This window comes from Magallana gigas, chromosome 9, assembly GCF_963853765.1.
Source record: "Magallana gigas chromosome 9, xbMagGiga1.1, whole genome shotgun sequence".
Classification (NCBI taxonomy): domain Eukaryota; kingdom Metazoa; phylum Mollusca; class Bivalvia; order Ostreida; family Ostreidae; genus Magallana; species Magallana gigas.
In genome coordinates this window covers 27539312-27554230 of record NC_088861.1, presented here as the reverse complement: position 1 = coordinate 27554230, position 14919 = coordinate 27539312, and the positions used below count along the sequence as shown (strand labels likewise).

The following is a 14919-nucleotide window of genomic DNA, read 5'->3' as shown; positions in this document are numbered from 1 at the left end:
CCTCTCTCTCTCTCTCTCTCTCTCTCTCTCTCTCTCTCTCTCTCTCTCTCTCTCTCTAAGAACTTTAAATTTAAAGATTGTATTTTTAACCCATTTGAAGACATTAACCTCTATTTTTCTATATCACGAACACGTTATCCATCAAAAAGGTCATCACATTTGTATTCTATCTTTCATAAAAACTGTTAACAATATGTGACCCGAAAATGTACGTGTATGCTTCTTTGTTGACAATGTACATGTACATATACTGCACGATACTGTTAATCAATTTATCTAATCAGATTTTAATTTTTAATTATACACTTATAAAACTTTTTTTTAATAGAGAGAACGTTTTGCATTCGAACTTTAAGTATTTAGCATATCAAAATAATATACCTTTTTCGAAAAGCTTTTAATACATTAATAGACTAACTAGCCAGATATATGTGAACTAAGAGAAGTAACTCTTAAAAGTTTTTCAGTTTTGCATCGTTCGCTCACTACATGATGACTGCTTTATGCAAATAAATGCACAAAATGATATAGCTAGAATACCTTAGACAACCCGTCGAAAAGTGGAAGAAGTAAGTCATCTTTTTCAAAAAGCAAAAGAAACCGAGCTAAGACGGAGCAGTAGTGTTGGCCCCGGGGTCCCAAGAGGACTCGATCCTCGCTAGCAGAATAAGGCGCCACTGCACAAAGTGTCTTTACAGGTATGCATCTATAGTTGGCACACTCTCTATAGGATGGTGTATACAAACTCCTATGGTAAATAATGGGCTACTGGTTGAACCTGTTAAACTCCTGTTGGTAAGAAATCGTATAAGACAATTTTTTTCCTAATTGCTTTCTAGTGAACATTCCTTAGGACTGTCCTGAATCACTTCAAAGTATCAAATTGTATCATGTCACTGAGTTAGATATAACCAAATGAAACTGACATAGAAATGTTTACAACATTAGGGTACGTAGTCGCACCTACATGTATCTGTAGACGGTGTAAAATAATGATAGCCCCAGTGACGAGATGGGAGAAGCAAACTTTTAGCCAGCAATACAGACTGATTTTTTAATTGCCCCAACTGTGGCCCATTGACATCTAATCATTTAGTTAACGTTTCAGCTAAGATCGTAGACCTGTTCATGAGGGTACTGTTGACTGTCACGACAGTCTTATGGTGTGGGAGGCGACGTTTAAAATGCATAACAGCGTGAGTAACAAGTTAATACATGCTAGGTATGGAAGGGAGAGACAACCGTCTAGAGGGGAGGAAGGTAGCACAACTCTGCTGAAAAAGTAGTGTAGCATGTTAGTAACACTTGTCAATTGTTTGATAGCATAATTTTCTATAAATAAACAAATGGAGTTTATACGGATGTCTCACAGTACAATGTGTATTTGATTGAAAAAAAATATAAGTGATAGTTTCTTTTATGCCTCTGATAGATGTCCCACTGAGATGAAGTAGGTTAATTCATGCAATTGTCAGAAAACCCACTGTCATTCTCGCATACATTTTCGGACCAAATACAGACTCATCTTTTGTATCACAATAACTCATTTCTTCAATCCCCATTAGGAAAGGGAAGAGAATTAACAAAGCTATTAGGGCTTCACAGGATTTCATCACATAACAAACCAAGTTCATATCCTGGTGAAGTTTTCATTAGCATTTCTGTTTATTTCTTGAAATCTTTAGAATGGAAAATTATGCCTACTATCGAGTTGCAGCAAACTCAGAAATATCTTGAAGCAGGGTACCGATAAAACAATTTTTCATTGTTTAATATTGTTAAGTCCCCACTTACCAACATCCTTAAAAGTTACTACTCAATATATCCTTGACTATATAAAGCCATTGTTCAGCTATTTATCTTTTAATTAATAACTTTGACATTTTTGAAATATGAACAGCAATCCAGATTATTGTGTTGTCGATCAAGTATTTTTTTTAAATTTCAAATTCAAACACTTGCATTAGATGTTACAATTCTAAGTCGAACATTTTACATTGGTAATTAAAATTAATGTTTTACACCGCTTTAGAAAGACCTTTCAATATTAAAGTATTTTCTCCCCCCCCCCCCCACCCCCCACACACACACACACGATTAGTGAGTTGATTCGCAACTTATCGAAAAGTTTTGACATGCCATGCATTGCATTGCGTATTTGCAGTAACAAGGTCATTCAGCTATCTGAATTCTTAAATCATACCTTATAAAACTTTTAAGGGGCTGGGGGGTGGCTGCCATTTTAGACAATATTGATCTCCTTTAAAAGAAGAGCTCCATTTAAAGGATGGAAAATGATCAAATTTTATATTAAAATATATGAAATTTTTCTTTACCAAATAGTAGCTGATAGCTTCAGAAATTGCATATAAAATTGTGAAATAAATTTGATGGTTTTATATAATATTATATTGTGACCCCCAGCCTCCTTAAGTAGAGACAAATTTATTTAAACTCCATATCAATTTGATAACCCTGTGTATAGCGATCGATGTGGACTGATAAAGGGGTCCTATTGGTATTGTTATTTCTGATTTGGTATCGAGTTCTTTCTTCTAAATTTGACCCACTGTGCTTACATAACACTCTTTCATTTTTTTTTTTTTGGGGGGGGGGGTTAGTGGATAAAGATTTAACTAAACAAAAAATCGATTCAATGTTTGCTAGAAGGTATAAATTAATTCATTAATGCATTTTGGTTTAAGGAATAAGGAATCATTCTTTGGGTATTATGACGTGATAATGTTGGTCGGGGCGTGATCAAATCCAATAAAGCCCGATAAATTTTATCACGTGCCAACCATAATTATAACCTTTAATATTCAAAGTATAATTTCTTTTTTACTTATTATAATGTTTAGCTATAGTAAGATTAAAGATTACATTATGGATTTGAATTTATATGTTAGTGTTATTATTATATTGTATAATCATACAAAACCCGCTTTTCTCCCCTTACTACATTTTACATCATGTGCGTCATTAGTTAAATGTATTGGTTTATACGTGACAATCCGTATTGTTATCATAAAGGCACTGAAAATGTAATTCTTACAACATTAATTTAGTAGAATTAATTTTCACTGAACAGGCTTTCTCCATATGTATGTGAAAGATCTCAGATATTCATCCATATTTTTATTAATTTTGGTTGAATCCAAACATCTGTGTTTTAATTAACCAAAACAAAATTCACCCATGTCTTGGTTTTCTCTTTGAGACGTTAGCAGTCTGTGGAGTCTTTTATCTAATTAATTTAACTATATCTATACCCTGTCTGAATCGTTTTCTATTCCAAAAGCCATTATTTCGTCAGCAAGAGTTCTACTTTCAGTGTGTATACTGTGTACATTCTGTGGTCGATACTTCACGACACGAGCTGCTCCCCTAGATCCTATGTACAATGTATTCAGTGATCTTTCCTTAATATTGGCTTTGTTCGTAAAGATTTAATCATATATATTCTTTAGCCTCAAAGTATTGTTTTACTTACTGTAGATTTCTTTTTTCGCGAACACTTAATTCCGTGACCCCGGTGTTTTGTATCAAAACGCAAGAATATAAAATCGCGAATGCCGAACTTTCATCCTAATCACTCATAATTCTTAAATCTCAGAAAATAAATGCGATATTCTAAAATCCGCGTGGAGTGCTTCTCGCCATTTTACGCGGATATTAATTCCTCACGTTTAATTAGGAATTTACAGTAATTAATCATCTTAATATCTTTATACATTTTATTGTAGGAAATTGGGCGCCCAAGATTGTAAGTTTGCAGGAATCATCGACACGAATAAATTGGGATTCAAATGCTTATATTTACATCTACCGAGTACAATTCTCTCTATTTGTTACAGAAATGTATAGTTAAATCATAGCTTTATAGAAACAGCCAGACCGAAATCTACACGCCCCGTTTATCTATTGGTCGAAGCCTACAGCGACCTAAGAAAAATCACGGACTGTACTAAATTGTCATGATGATGTCAGACTCAATAATGTTAGATCGACATCCATTTAAAAAACAAGATAAAAAAAAAATGAAGGAATCACCAGGAGGATTTAAACCCAAAAGACTGCGAACTTTTATTCACTATTCAATAATCCCGGACAAAACCATTAAGCCACGTAGAAGACTTTACATTCCGTGGTACAAAGTGGTGTTTGATACAACATCGTCATAAACTTTCAGTGAACTCTGTTTTTTATCCTCCAAAAAAATTTGAAAAATAAATAACTAGTCATTTCTGGGTCATCTCTCTATCTTTTCAAAAATTGACATTTTTAATGTTGAAATATGTCATCTTTACACGTTTCATATTTGTGGAGAGAGAAGACCCAGAGACAGCAAAATTATTTTAAAACAGCTGTATTTTAGTAGTATTTTGCATTAATTCCATGTTGCTATTTTTAGATCATTTAGAAACATTTGCATTTTAAACATTTTCTACCGATGCCACGTCCAACAGAAAACAAACAACGGTTATAATTCGAAGAAATGTGCAACATAAATCGATTTACTATTTTTGTGCGCCTTTGTTAAATTGGCTGTAAGCTTAGATGTTGAATGAACAATCGGGAGACAGAGAGGATCGCACAAAAATTTTACCGATGAGTTTTAAGCAAATATTTCAGCTGATGTGGCAGTTTGAAATAAATACAACGTGGCGGCGATAGGTACCTTGTTTATTATGAGGTATAGGATATTAATATTTATTATGACAAAAAATTATAAAGTCAGGTGCCTGTGGCTGCTAAGAAGATATTTTGGAGCTTTGGAATAATTCTAAATAAATGCACAATAACTTTTTTGAATGAAACATGTCAAATATGCTCAGACACAAGTTACATGTATAATAATCATATTTAAATAAAGAAAAAAACATAAATATATATGTAAAACATAATTTTTTAAAAATGTGAAATATTCAATTCATATATAAAATATGTTTGTGAACGATTTATAATATGTTTGTATTTTACTACTTTCACCACTCAATACAAATGTTGTTAATAAGTCACAAACCTTATTTTAGAATAAGGAGAAAGCGTTTTAAAGAAAAAATCATTGATATAATTATATATAAAACGTAATTTTACAAAAATAATAACAAGATATCTGTGAGCATATGCTCACTGGTAATTCCCCAGCTCTGATGTGAATATGCAAAAAAGGCAAAGTTGACATTTAACGGGAAGTTGACAACCGATTTCGTATTTTGTATTGATATTAAATTCCAAGACATGGGTTCTAATGCTGAAATTGTTCTCTTCTGTCAGTACATGTAAATAGTAAACTGGGTGCCCGTGGACATTCTGATAATTCTCTATATTACTAGATTTGAACCTGTGTATTTTTGCGCATAAAATACATCAAATATCAAAAATAAAATATTGATATCATTAAATAATGTTTATTATACTGGTATAAATTAAATTCTGATATTCATAATCAATGTACATGTACCTTAATATTCAATTATTTCTAAATAATTTATATATTAATTTATATCATTTATTTATATATGTAAATACTGCTATATACAAAACTCTCTCTCTCTCTCTCTCTCTCTCTCTCTCTCTCTCTCTCTCTCATTGTGACACTGAGGTTCCACTGACATTAATATTGATTTCTGGTAGGATCATACAGGAAGTTATGATGTCTACCCTGTCCTCCAAGTGAAACAAGTCATTAGTCAGGTTCCTCATATTGTGGGATAGATCCTACAAAAACATACATCAGAATGTTTATAACATGTAAAAAAAAAATATATAGAACATATTAACAATACCATATACATTTTCAAGTACATAGACCATCATAAAGGTAGTGAGGCTTACACTTAAACTGTGACTGAAGCACTTTTAACCTAATATTAATAATAATACTGAGATTCTAAATGAGGGAGAAAATGGGGGAGCTGTTATCACAGTGTGTTGGCTATTTCAAAATTAAATAATTTTCCGGATGAGTCTACTCGCACCCACAATTTTTTAGACATTGAGAACATAACACAATTTACAGGGTTTTGGTTTTAAATTAATTACCACACACATGTACTTTAAATATACTTGTATTGAATTATTCTATAATTTCTAAAAGCAGTGTTACTCTTCAAATACAAAGCATCTCCGGTAACAATAAATAGATTATATTTGATGAATTATCTCCCTTTGCCCATCTGAACACAAACATCTCCATCACAATTACGATGAAAACCAAGAAAAAAGATCATTGATTCCTGATTAATTACATGTCATAACAAAATGGAAACATTCTTTTCAATATTATATGGGTTTTCTACATAACACAAAAACTGTGTGCAGTGACCTTAAAAGGACTACATTTGTATGTGCGCTATGGTCAAATATCTGCCCCCCTATTTCAACCAATCTTTAAATAGCATCATATAAAAATAAAATCTTCACATATCATTGTAAAGAGAATGCCTATAACTTTAATCCTGATTTTAGTCATCATTGCTCATTCGCTGTATATCTATGACGTCACTTAAATGACCTAGTTCCCGCAAATTTGCAAACAAATAAAAATATTCTCATTTTTGCTCCATATTTTGCATTTGGAAGTCTAAATCACAGGTGTGCTCAAGTGCGATTTTAACATACGTTTTTCGTCAGATAGTTATAGCGAGCGCAGCTCGCCGGCGCGCAGCGCTGGCGCGAAGCGAGCTCTACCGGCAAGGCGTGTGTGAATAGAAAATTCGGACTAGTTGCACATTCATTCAACGGATTTTTTTGGCGTCAGTAAATCGGACCAGTAATGCATCGTTTTAATCGTCCCAGTAGTTCCCTGTAATCATGGCAATTTTTATCACTTCACACTCTCACGAGAATCAGCAAGACAAATTTAGACAGTAAAAACAATAGCGATGTAAGCGAATACAGTCAATGTTACCTCTAAAGTTCACCTCAGTACACTTTCAATAAAAAATAATCGTGTGACGTCACAAACGTTTACACATTGATCCGATATATTTTTTCGGTGTCAGTAAATTTTGACCCACAATTCATAGTACCAATGGTTTCCAACCTCACGTTCCAACATCACGTTCTCCCGAGAATCAAAGTAAAACCTTTGAAAAGCTTATAAGATGTGTAATTTTAAGAACATATCATGCTTTTTAAGTAAATAAAACAGTATACTTCGCATACTTTTATTTCTATGGGGAGTTTTAAAGAGTAAGACGACACTAAACCAACGTCAGCTTTGACGTCACAATAAGCACTGATAAGGGGAAATTACTCTCATTGAAGTTATTGTAAATCTGCTGAAATGACCAAAATCCTCTTAAAATCTTGCAAAGCCTAAGATAAAGAACAGCTGACGAATAAGGACATTTCTTCAGATACAGGAAACAGTTGTAAATTGCACTAATTTGGATGAATGCTCACAAATATTTTATTCACTATAATTACGGTAATTTCCTGAAACGTAACGTTATACGTAGCAGCGCCTTTTTTTAAAGGGGGTGGGTGGGTGGATGGCAGCCTCATCCAAAAAATCTTTGCAAGCAAAAAGAAAAATAAATCATGAAAATTCTAATCCTTCAGCTCTTTAGCAGTTCAATGGTTTCTTTATCTTCACTTCCATTTATTACATGCGGGGGGGGGGGGGGCAACACCATGTTCTTTTAACATGATAAGCAAATATTTTTAAGCGTAAAGTAAAAATAAAATTAAACATTATTTTTTTTTAAGTGGAGGGGCAAATCCATGGTAAGTCGATTTTCTATGTATAGATTGACAAAAATGAAAAAAAAATTAGCATGGGGGGAGCTCTATGATGAGTCAAGTTTTATATGTAAGTTTAAGAAAAAATGTCTACTGCTAAAAAAAGGGGGAAATCAATCAATCAATCATAATCACAATCACTTTAAAAGAGGAGATGCATTGCAATGAATATTTATATATTAAAATCTTTATTATTTAACAACATTGTATCTGAGATTAAACTATTGTTCTACATATAAATAAATAAATTATAACAAATCTTATAAACTATGAATAATGAAAATTTACTGAAAAATAGGTATGTTTTATTTTTTGGCATTCAAATTTCACGTTGTTAATTTTATTTTATTAATTTATTATAATTCATTGTTTGATCACATGCTGTGCTCGCCCCAACGGTCGCACCGTTAAACATATTACACATTCTATTAAAAAATGGTACTTGAGCAAGCCTGCGCTTAATGTTTCCCAGTCGAAAAAACCATCGAAAACACCCATATTTTGCTACAAAACATCAATCTATCAAAATCTTCATTACGTCAATTCTACATTATGACGTCACTGTGGTGATAACCTTTTACACCTTCATTTCCAATAAGATTTTAAATATCTTTCATTTTATTTTTAAAGCTCTTTCTAAAACTGATTTTGGGGGCAAAAATGCATAAAACCGCTCATAGTCCTTTTCAGTTTTAATTTATAAGTGAACATATACATATATAATTATATTTGATATTTTAAATTCAAATTGATTTAAATTACTGTTTGAATTTTAAACAAGTGTATACAAAATTTGATGAAAATATGCCATTTAGTAAAAGAGCCAGATGTATGGCAAAAAGTTTTTGATTGGTCCTTGTACTTACTTAACTTCTTGTGGAGCAGACTGGAAAAAAATCAAAACGAACAATGAGTAAAATGTTAACTTAGAAACATTATCTACAAATACATAAAGCCATATTGTATACCTTATTATTTTTGTCATTTTCACTCTTACTTCATTAAATTGGAGTACTAAATTTTTTGTTGTGGTTAAATCAAATATATATATTAGTGCAATTTACACTTACTTATTTAAGACTATCATAAAAGGTAACATACTGTATTGTTATAAGTTTAAGCGTTACACATTTTTGAGATTAAAATAAAAGTGTGCAAAAGTTTTCATTTTCATCGAATATAGAATAATTAACAAAACAAAAAGTAAAGTATTAAATGTATTAAACGACCACAATTGATTATAAGATTTCAAATCGATTATCTAAAATTGACAACCTTTTCAACTTTTGACATAAAATCGATCAACATGATAACACTGTTCTTACTTAACAATTTCTTTGTATTTAACATGTTTCTTAAACAGTGCTCTGGTCAAACAAACAAAACATGGAAGGAAAAATAGTGTAAGCATCTCTTATATTCTTGTATATCCCTATATATCTACATTACCTGGTACATGTACATATTGATAACTTACCTGTCGTACTTTGGTTTACTGGAGTAGAGTCTGGTCACTGAGTGAGATCCAGTCTCCTCTTGCCTGGTCTCACTCTCTCCGTGTTCTACTATAAACATAAAAAACATATTAGAAAATATGTTTTGACACTTTCCCTGATTGATCTATTCATGCAGAGAAGTTTCTAAGTCAAGCAGAAATATAATGCATTAATTTGTCATAGGTACTAGAACACATGTTTTATGTTTTCCTTTTATAGATTTTAACCTGTAGTCATTGGCTACTATTTATAGCGTATAACCTGTAGAACAGGTATTCAAGTTAAGGACGATTTTCACTCATTCGAAGGCCTTTCTTTGCCGCATTTACACAATCCCCACCCACCCACTTATTTAGTGACATTTAAAAATCGAAGGACTGTGCACAATAAAATGTAAATTGATTTATTTCAGAAAAAAGTTTGAAGAATCTTTATATGTATTTGTACGTGTAAATAAATGCAGCAAATAAACGTTTCTTTCACTAATCATGTGTTTTGTTATTATTGTAAATAATTTCTGTTCAGTTATTAATAAGTGGAACGAATAAGAACATAAATGTAAAAACTTGTATAAAACAACTACAATCCTTCAGAAATAATGAGTAACAGGGAACCAGGATCTGTGAGAACATCTGAAAAAGATATACCGACATGATTTTTATTTAGCAATTTTTTTCTGCACAGTTTGACACAATTTTAGTTATCTTTTATTTGTTTTCCTTTCTACAGGAAAAGAAAGCAGTTTTAGTAATGTATAAATTAATTTCAAGACCCACTCCATACTAACAAACTCAATTACAAGTTTTAAAACATACATACACTCATGTGCATAGTAATTGTATAAAAGTAAATTAATATTATTCCGTTTGGAAATGTTTTTAATAAATAAAATTATACTGTATATTCCTTAATTGAGTACTTAATTCCGCATTTCAACCGTTTTGCATCAAATCACGAGAATATAAAATCACAAACCTCAAATATTCATTTATCATACTTTCATTTAGTTTATATCTGCTAGAAAAAAAAACAACAATTCAAAATATGTGAGATATGCTTCTGACGATTTTATCTGGATATTAATTTTAGGAACCTCGAGCTCCAGTATTCAAAATTTTTTGCCTTCATTTTCATTATACAGAAAATAGATATTGCATGAATCAGCTGATTGACAATAGTACCTCTAAGGGCGGGGATGGGCGGGTCTGTCTCCCCCTCGTCATCTGACTCCAGGGCCTCTCCTGATATAGACACAGCATTCACAAAGTTCTGGTCCGACCGTCTTACATCCAGCACCTATTAATTACAGAGGATTTGACATCTTAATGTTAACTATATATTTTATCATAATGATCAAAGCTCTACAAGGAATTTTGAGATTTTGCCTAAAATTCCTTTGCCTAAATAAGAGGTCACTGGGATACTACATGTAGTTCTATGGTCACCACATTGTGAGATCTGTATTCAGAAAATATATGTCAGAGTGCAGTTAGCTTAAATAGTCAGTTTCTAAATACAGCTTTAAGATATCTGTTTGATTGTATTCTTATTAAATATGAAAAATTGATTATCAGATCTTTGATATGAAAAAAATAATCAAGATCTACAGAAGCAAAAACAATCTTAAGAGTTTTTTGAGGAAGGGCTTGAGGCCTGTTGTCAATTCCAAAACATCTTTCAATAACATTCAAGTTCAAGAATGCAATTTTTTAATCACCAAATAGGTTCTCAAACACCCCCACCCCCAATCCACACAAACAGTCTTTGAGGAAGACATCACCTCCAATTTAACCCCTTTTGTCCTTGCAGAAATATAACATTCATCCATCTCACGCACAGGAACCCATTATCTTTTTTGGAAAATAATAGACAAGAAAATTATCGACTGGTCTTCAAAAACATACCAGTTTGCAAAATGATCAAGAATCACAGGGGCTTGTCACGAAGTTTTTTTATCTGTTTATAATTGTCTTTAACATTTTAACTTAAAAAATGATATATATTGTAAATTTGTTTTTAATATGCAGAATGTATATGTAAACTTTATTTACACCGCAGTCTTATTGCAGCGTATTATTAAGAAAAATATATCTGAATATAAAGGTAAAATATCAACAAGATCAAGCCGAATAAACAACAATAGACCATTCATTGTTTCAAAACACGCAATGACTATGTAAGTTAGTAGGTCACCCCGTCTACTTTCTCCTCTTCGTCTGATTCTGACGCCTCTCCATCCACCACTGTTCTGATCGCTGGCTCCATCAAAGACCTTCAAAGTAAGTCATGAAACTGGCAAGCTTACCGTACGCCCACCTCTAATGAAATCGAAAGTAGTAATGATGCAAATGAAACCAATCCGGAAAGACAAACGAATATCCGGATTTCTGCAAATAATCCTCGACACCCAGTGATCACTTGGGGAGGGGGAGGGAGAACGCATAATATCAAAACAATCGGATGCAATTTTAGTGTAGTATTTCATTTAAAACCAATATTTAAAACAGCTAGCAATAAATAGTATTAATAAGTTCGTAATTACGTATTAATTAATTAATAGAATTAATTTTTCAGTAATGAGAAAAATTCTTCCTATAGATGTATATTTCTACAATTAAATAACCGACCCACTTTTACCATATACATGTACTTATGCGCATATAAAGAAGGGTGGGTAAGGGTGCCGGGCCCTCTAGGAAATTAAAACTTTATTTAATCTGTAAAAACAAGTTTTTTTTAGTACTGAACAGAGATATATAACTTTGTGAGATAATACGCATGTATGCATTTACGTCCATAAAAATACATTGCCATGAACTGATCTGGGGAGGGTAGTGGAAGAGGAGTCCGGAATCCCACGGATATTTCGGACTTGTTAAAACACATACCAGGTATGCACAATAAATTACCAAATAAATGTATAGGCTCTAATGGACCCCATCTAGGAAACGGAATCTTAATTCTCTGAAAAAAATTCTGAATCCACGCACGATATTAAATCGAATATTTTATGTATAATATTATTTCTCATATTGAAACACTACTATAACTCATTACTATCAGACTTGCCCATCGTATTTCAAGAACGGGGGAAAGTAAATATATCAATCATAAAATATACTCCAGCGTATTTCCAATTAAGAAACTCTCTAAACTTTCTAAAAATGTGATGTGTTTGCAAGAGAAAGATTTGAAACTTCTTTCACAGTTGTAAGAGTTACAGAAAGTTTTGATATAATCGTTTTTTGTCTATTTTGTGGGGTTTTATATATATATATGTCATATGTACTTCTTCAGTACAAACCTGTAAAAATTTTGATTGTGAAATACGACGAAACACTTTTTTCTTTGAATAGAGAGGAGGCTTAAAATATATCACTAAAAAAGAAATTTTGCACCAAGAGGGGAGAACGGGTCCCCTTATATTCACCACTGCATTTTATCACGTGATAATTTCACGGACAGGCAGAGCGCGTCACACCGCCATAGCGACCAGACCAGGAAGTAAAATACCTGAGTCGCCATATTGAAGAGTGAAGGTATGTAGTCTGTCTTTAAACAAAAAACCGGTGTCTAATGAGTTACATGTAGCAATTGTTTGTAGATTTTATCGGGAAAAAATTCTGTGTTATATCTTAACGCTAAATGAAGTAAAAATGAGCAAAGAATTTCAAATTATTTAAAGGTCATAATAAAGAACGCAAACTTGTCTCGCAAAAGTTCACCCGTAGGTTGATTTTCTTCACAATAATCAACTTGATGTTCATATTGAAAACATTATTTTATTTAACCTGGAATTATTATTTTTCTTCAGAATTCTCTAAACCAATCTATCAAGGTATCTGACCATGGAACGCCGTACTTGGGCCCAGGATGTGTTACGGTGTCATCTCTGTGAGACCTCGGGCCCCCCTATGTACTGTGACATTTGTCACATTCATCTATGTATAGCCTGCGTTGGGAAACACCTCTTAGATGAATCCAAAGAACACAAGGTGGTAACATTCAAAAAGCGGGGATTTGCACCTGAATGTTCAAAACATTCCAAAAAATTGTGTGAACTTTATTGCGAACAATGTGACATTCCTATTTGTTTGCAGTGTGTCTCCTCAGGTGAACATATAGGACACAAACAAGTTGAAATTTTAAAAACCCTTCAAAGCAAGAAAGATGTATTACAGAGAAATTTAGATGAATTAGAGAAATTGATTTATCCTAAATACCAAGAGATTGCATCTAATATCCAAGTTCAGAAAGCTGATATGCATCAAAACCCCAAGAAATTGACAACAGCTCTAGATAAGCATGGAGAAGACTTGCACAGAGAAATAGACATTGCCATCATGAAACTGAAATCTGACGTGGATGAAATGGAATCCAAACACCTGGTAGTCCTTGATAAGCAGGAAAATGAAATCAAACACAGTATTTCTGAAATTGAACAGAGCATTGCTGATCTGAAGAAATCACTCAACTCCAATGATGTCAGCCTTGTCTCTACTTACAAATCCAGGGTTGCTGAATTCAGAAGATTGCCTCCTAAACTCACAGTTTCTTTACCAAGATTCATTCCTCAGAAGATAAACAAAGAACAGATTTATCAGCAGATTGGGTCTCTCTCAGCGTTATCTATCAAAACAGAAGAACATGGCTATACATTGGATTCTCCTGGTGCTGAGTCCTCTCCCCCAGACAGACCACTCATTGATGTACCACGGATCATCACACATATAAAGACAGAGTATGGACAATATAATAAATTACGCAGTGTGTCCTGTCTGAGTGATGATGAAGTATGGACGAGTGGTCAGGACAACATGATGAGACTCTACAACCTCCACAGTAAACTACTGAAGTCAATCCAAACCAAGTCAGGGAACTTACCATATGACATAGCAGTGACACAGAGTGGTGAACTAGTTCATACTGATTACAAAGATAGAACTGTGAACATAGTGAAGAATACACAGATACAGACAGTGATCAAACTACAGGGGTGGTATCCTCTCTATGTCTGTTGTACCTCCTCTGGTGACCTCCTGGTTGTCATGATCACTGATAATAAGAAACAATCAAAAGTTGTGCGTTATTCTGGCTCCACAGAGAAACAAACAATTCAATACAATGACAAAGGAAAACCTCTCTATTCCTCTAATGATTACACTAAATACATCACTGAGAACAAAAACCTAGATATCTGTGTAGCTGACTCTATGGCCAATGCAATAGTGGTGGTTAATCAGGCCGGGAATCTCCGGTTTACATACACTGGTCCTTCCTCTACTACTAAAAAACCATTTGATCCAGCCGGTATCACTACAGACTGCCAGGGTCGGATCCTGACAGCAGACTATAACAACGACTGTATCCACATCCTGGATGAAGACGGACAGTTCCTCCGCTACATTGACAATTGTCATTTACAGTATTCATCCGGTATATGTGTGAACACCAGAGACAACCTCTTTGTGGCTGAATTGATAACAGGTAAAGTGAAGAAAATCCAATACAGCATGTCACTTTGATCATTTCATTATTCATGTCTACAGAGGAAACATCACATATAATTTAATGTAAATAAATTTCATCATGTGTAAATGTAATGCTATGTTACTTTACATGAACAATTGTTCGTATATGCCTATTCAAAATGTAACCAAACTTTGTGGGT

The 14919-nt window shown here is 33.1% G+C and overlaps 2 protein-coding genes across 6 annotated transcripts in view; one reads left to right on the top strand and one right to left on the bottom strand.

Moving 5' to 3' along the window:
- Positions 1–11583, bottom strand: part of LOC105328374 (biogenesis of lysosome-related organelles complex 1 subunit 3) — a 72547-nt gene extending 60964 nt beyond the window's left edge. For 3 of the 5 annotated variants that reach the window (XM_066070496.1, XM_066070495.1, XM_066070494.1), the window contains exons 1-4: positions 11442–11583; positions 10430–10544; positions 9230–9317; positions 8619–8638 (exon numbers count right to left, since the gene is read on the bottom strand). In XM_066070496.1, coding sequence (XP_065926568.1) covers positions 8619–8638; positions 9230–9317; positions 10430–10544; positions 11442–11513 — 295 coding nt within the window. In that variant the 5' untranslated portion in view covers positions 11514–11583. The remainder of the gene's footprint in view (positions 1–8618; positions 8639–9229; positions 9318–10429; positions 10545–11441) is intronic. The other 2 variants (XM_066070497.1, XM_066070493.1) reach the window with 1 other exon arrangement.
- A 1099-nt stretch (positions 11584–12682) lies between these two features.
- Positions 12683–14919, top strand: LOC109617221 (tripartite motif-containing protein 2). Its single transcript, XM_020062662.3, has 2 exons — positions 12683–12787; positions 13063–14919. The coding sequence occupies exon 2, from the start codon at positions 13097–13099 to the stop codon at positions 14771–14773; it is 1677 nt and encodes a 558-aa protein (XP_019918221.3). The 5' UTR covers positions 12683–12787; positions 13063–13096; the 3' UTR covers positions 14774–14919.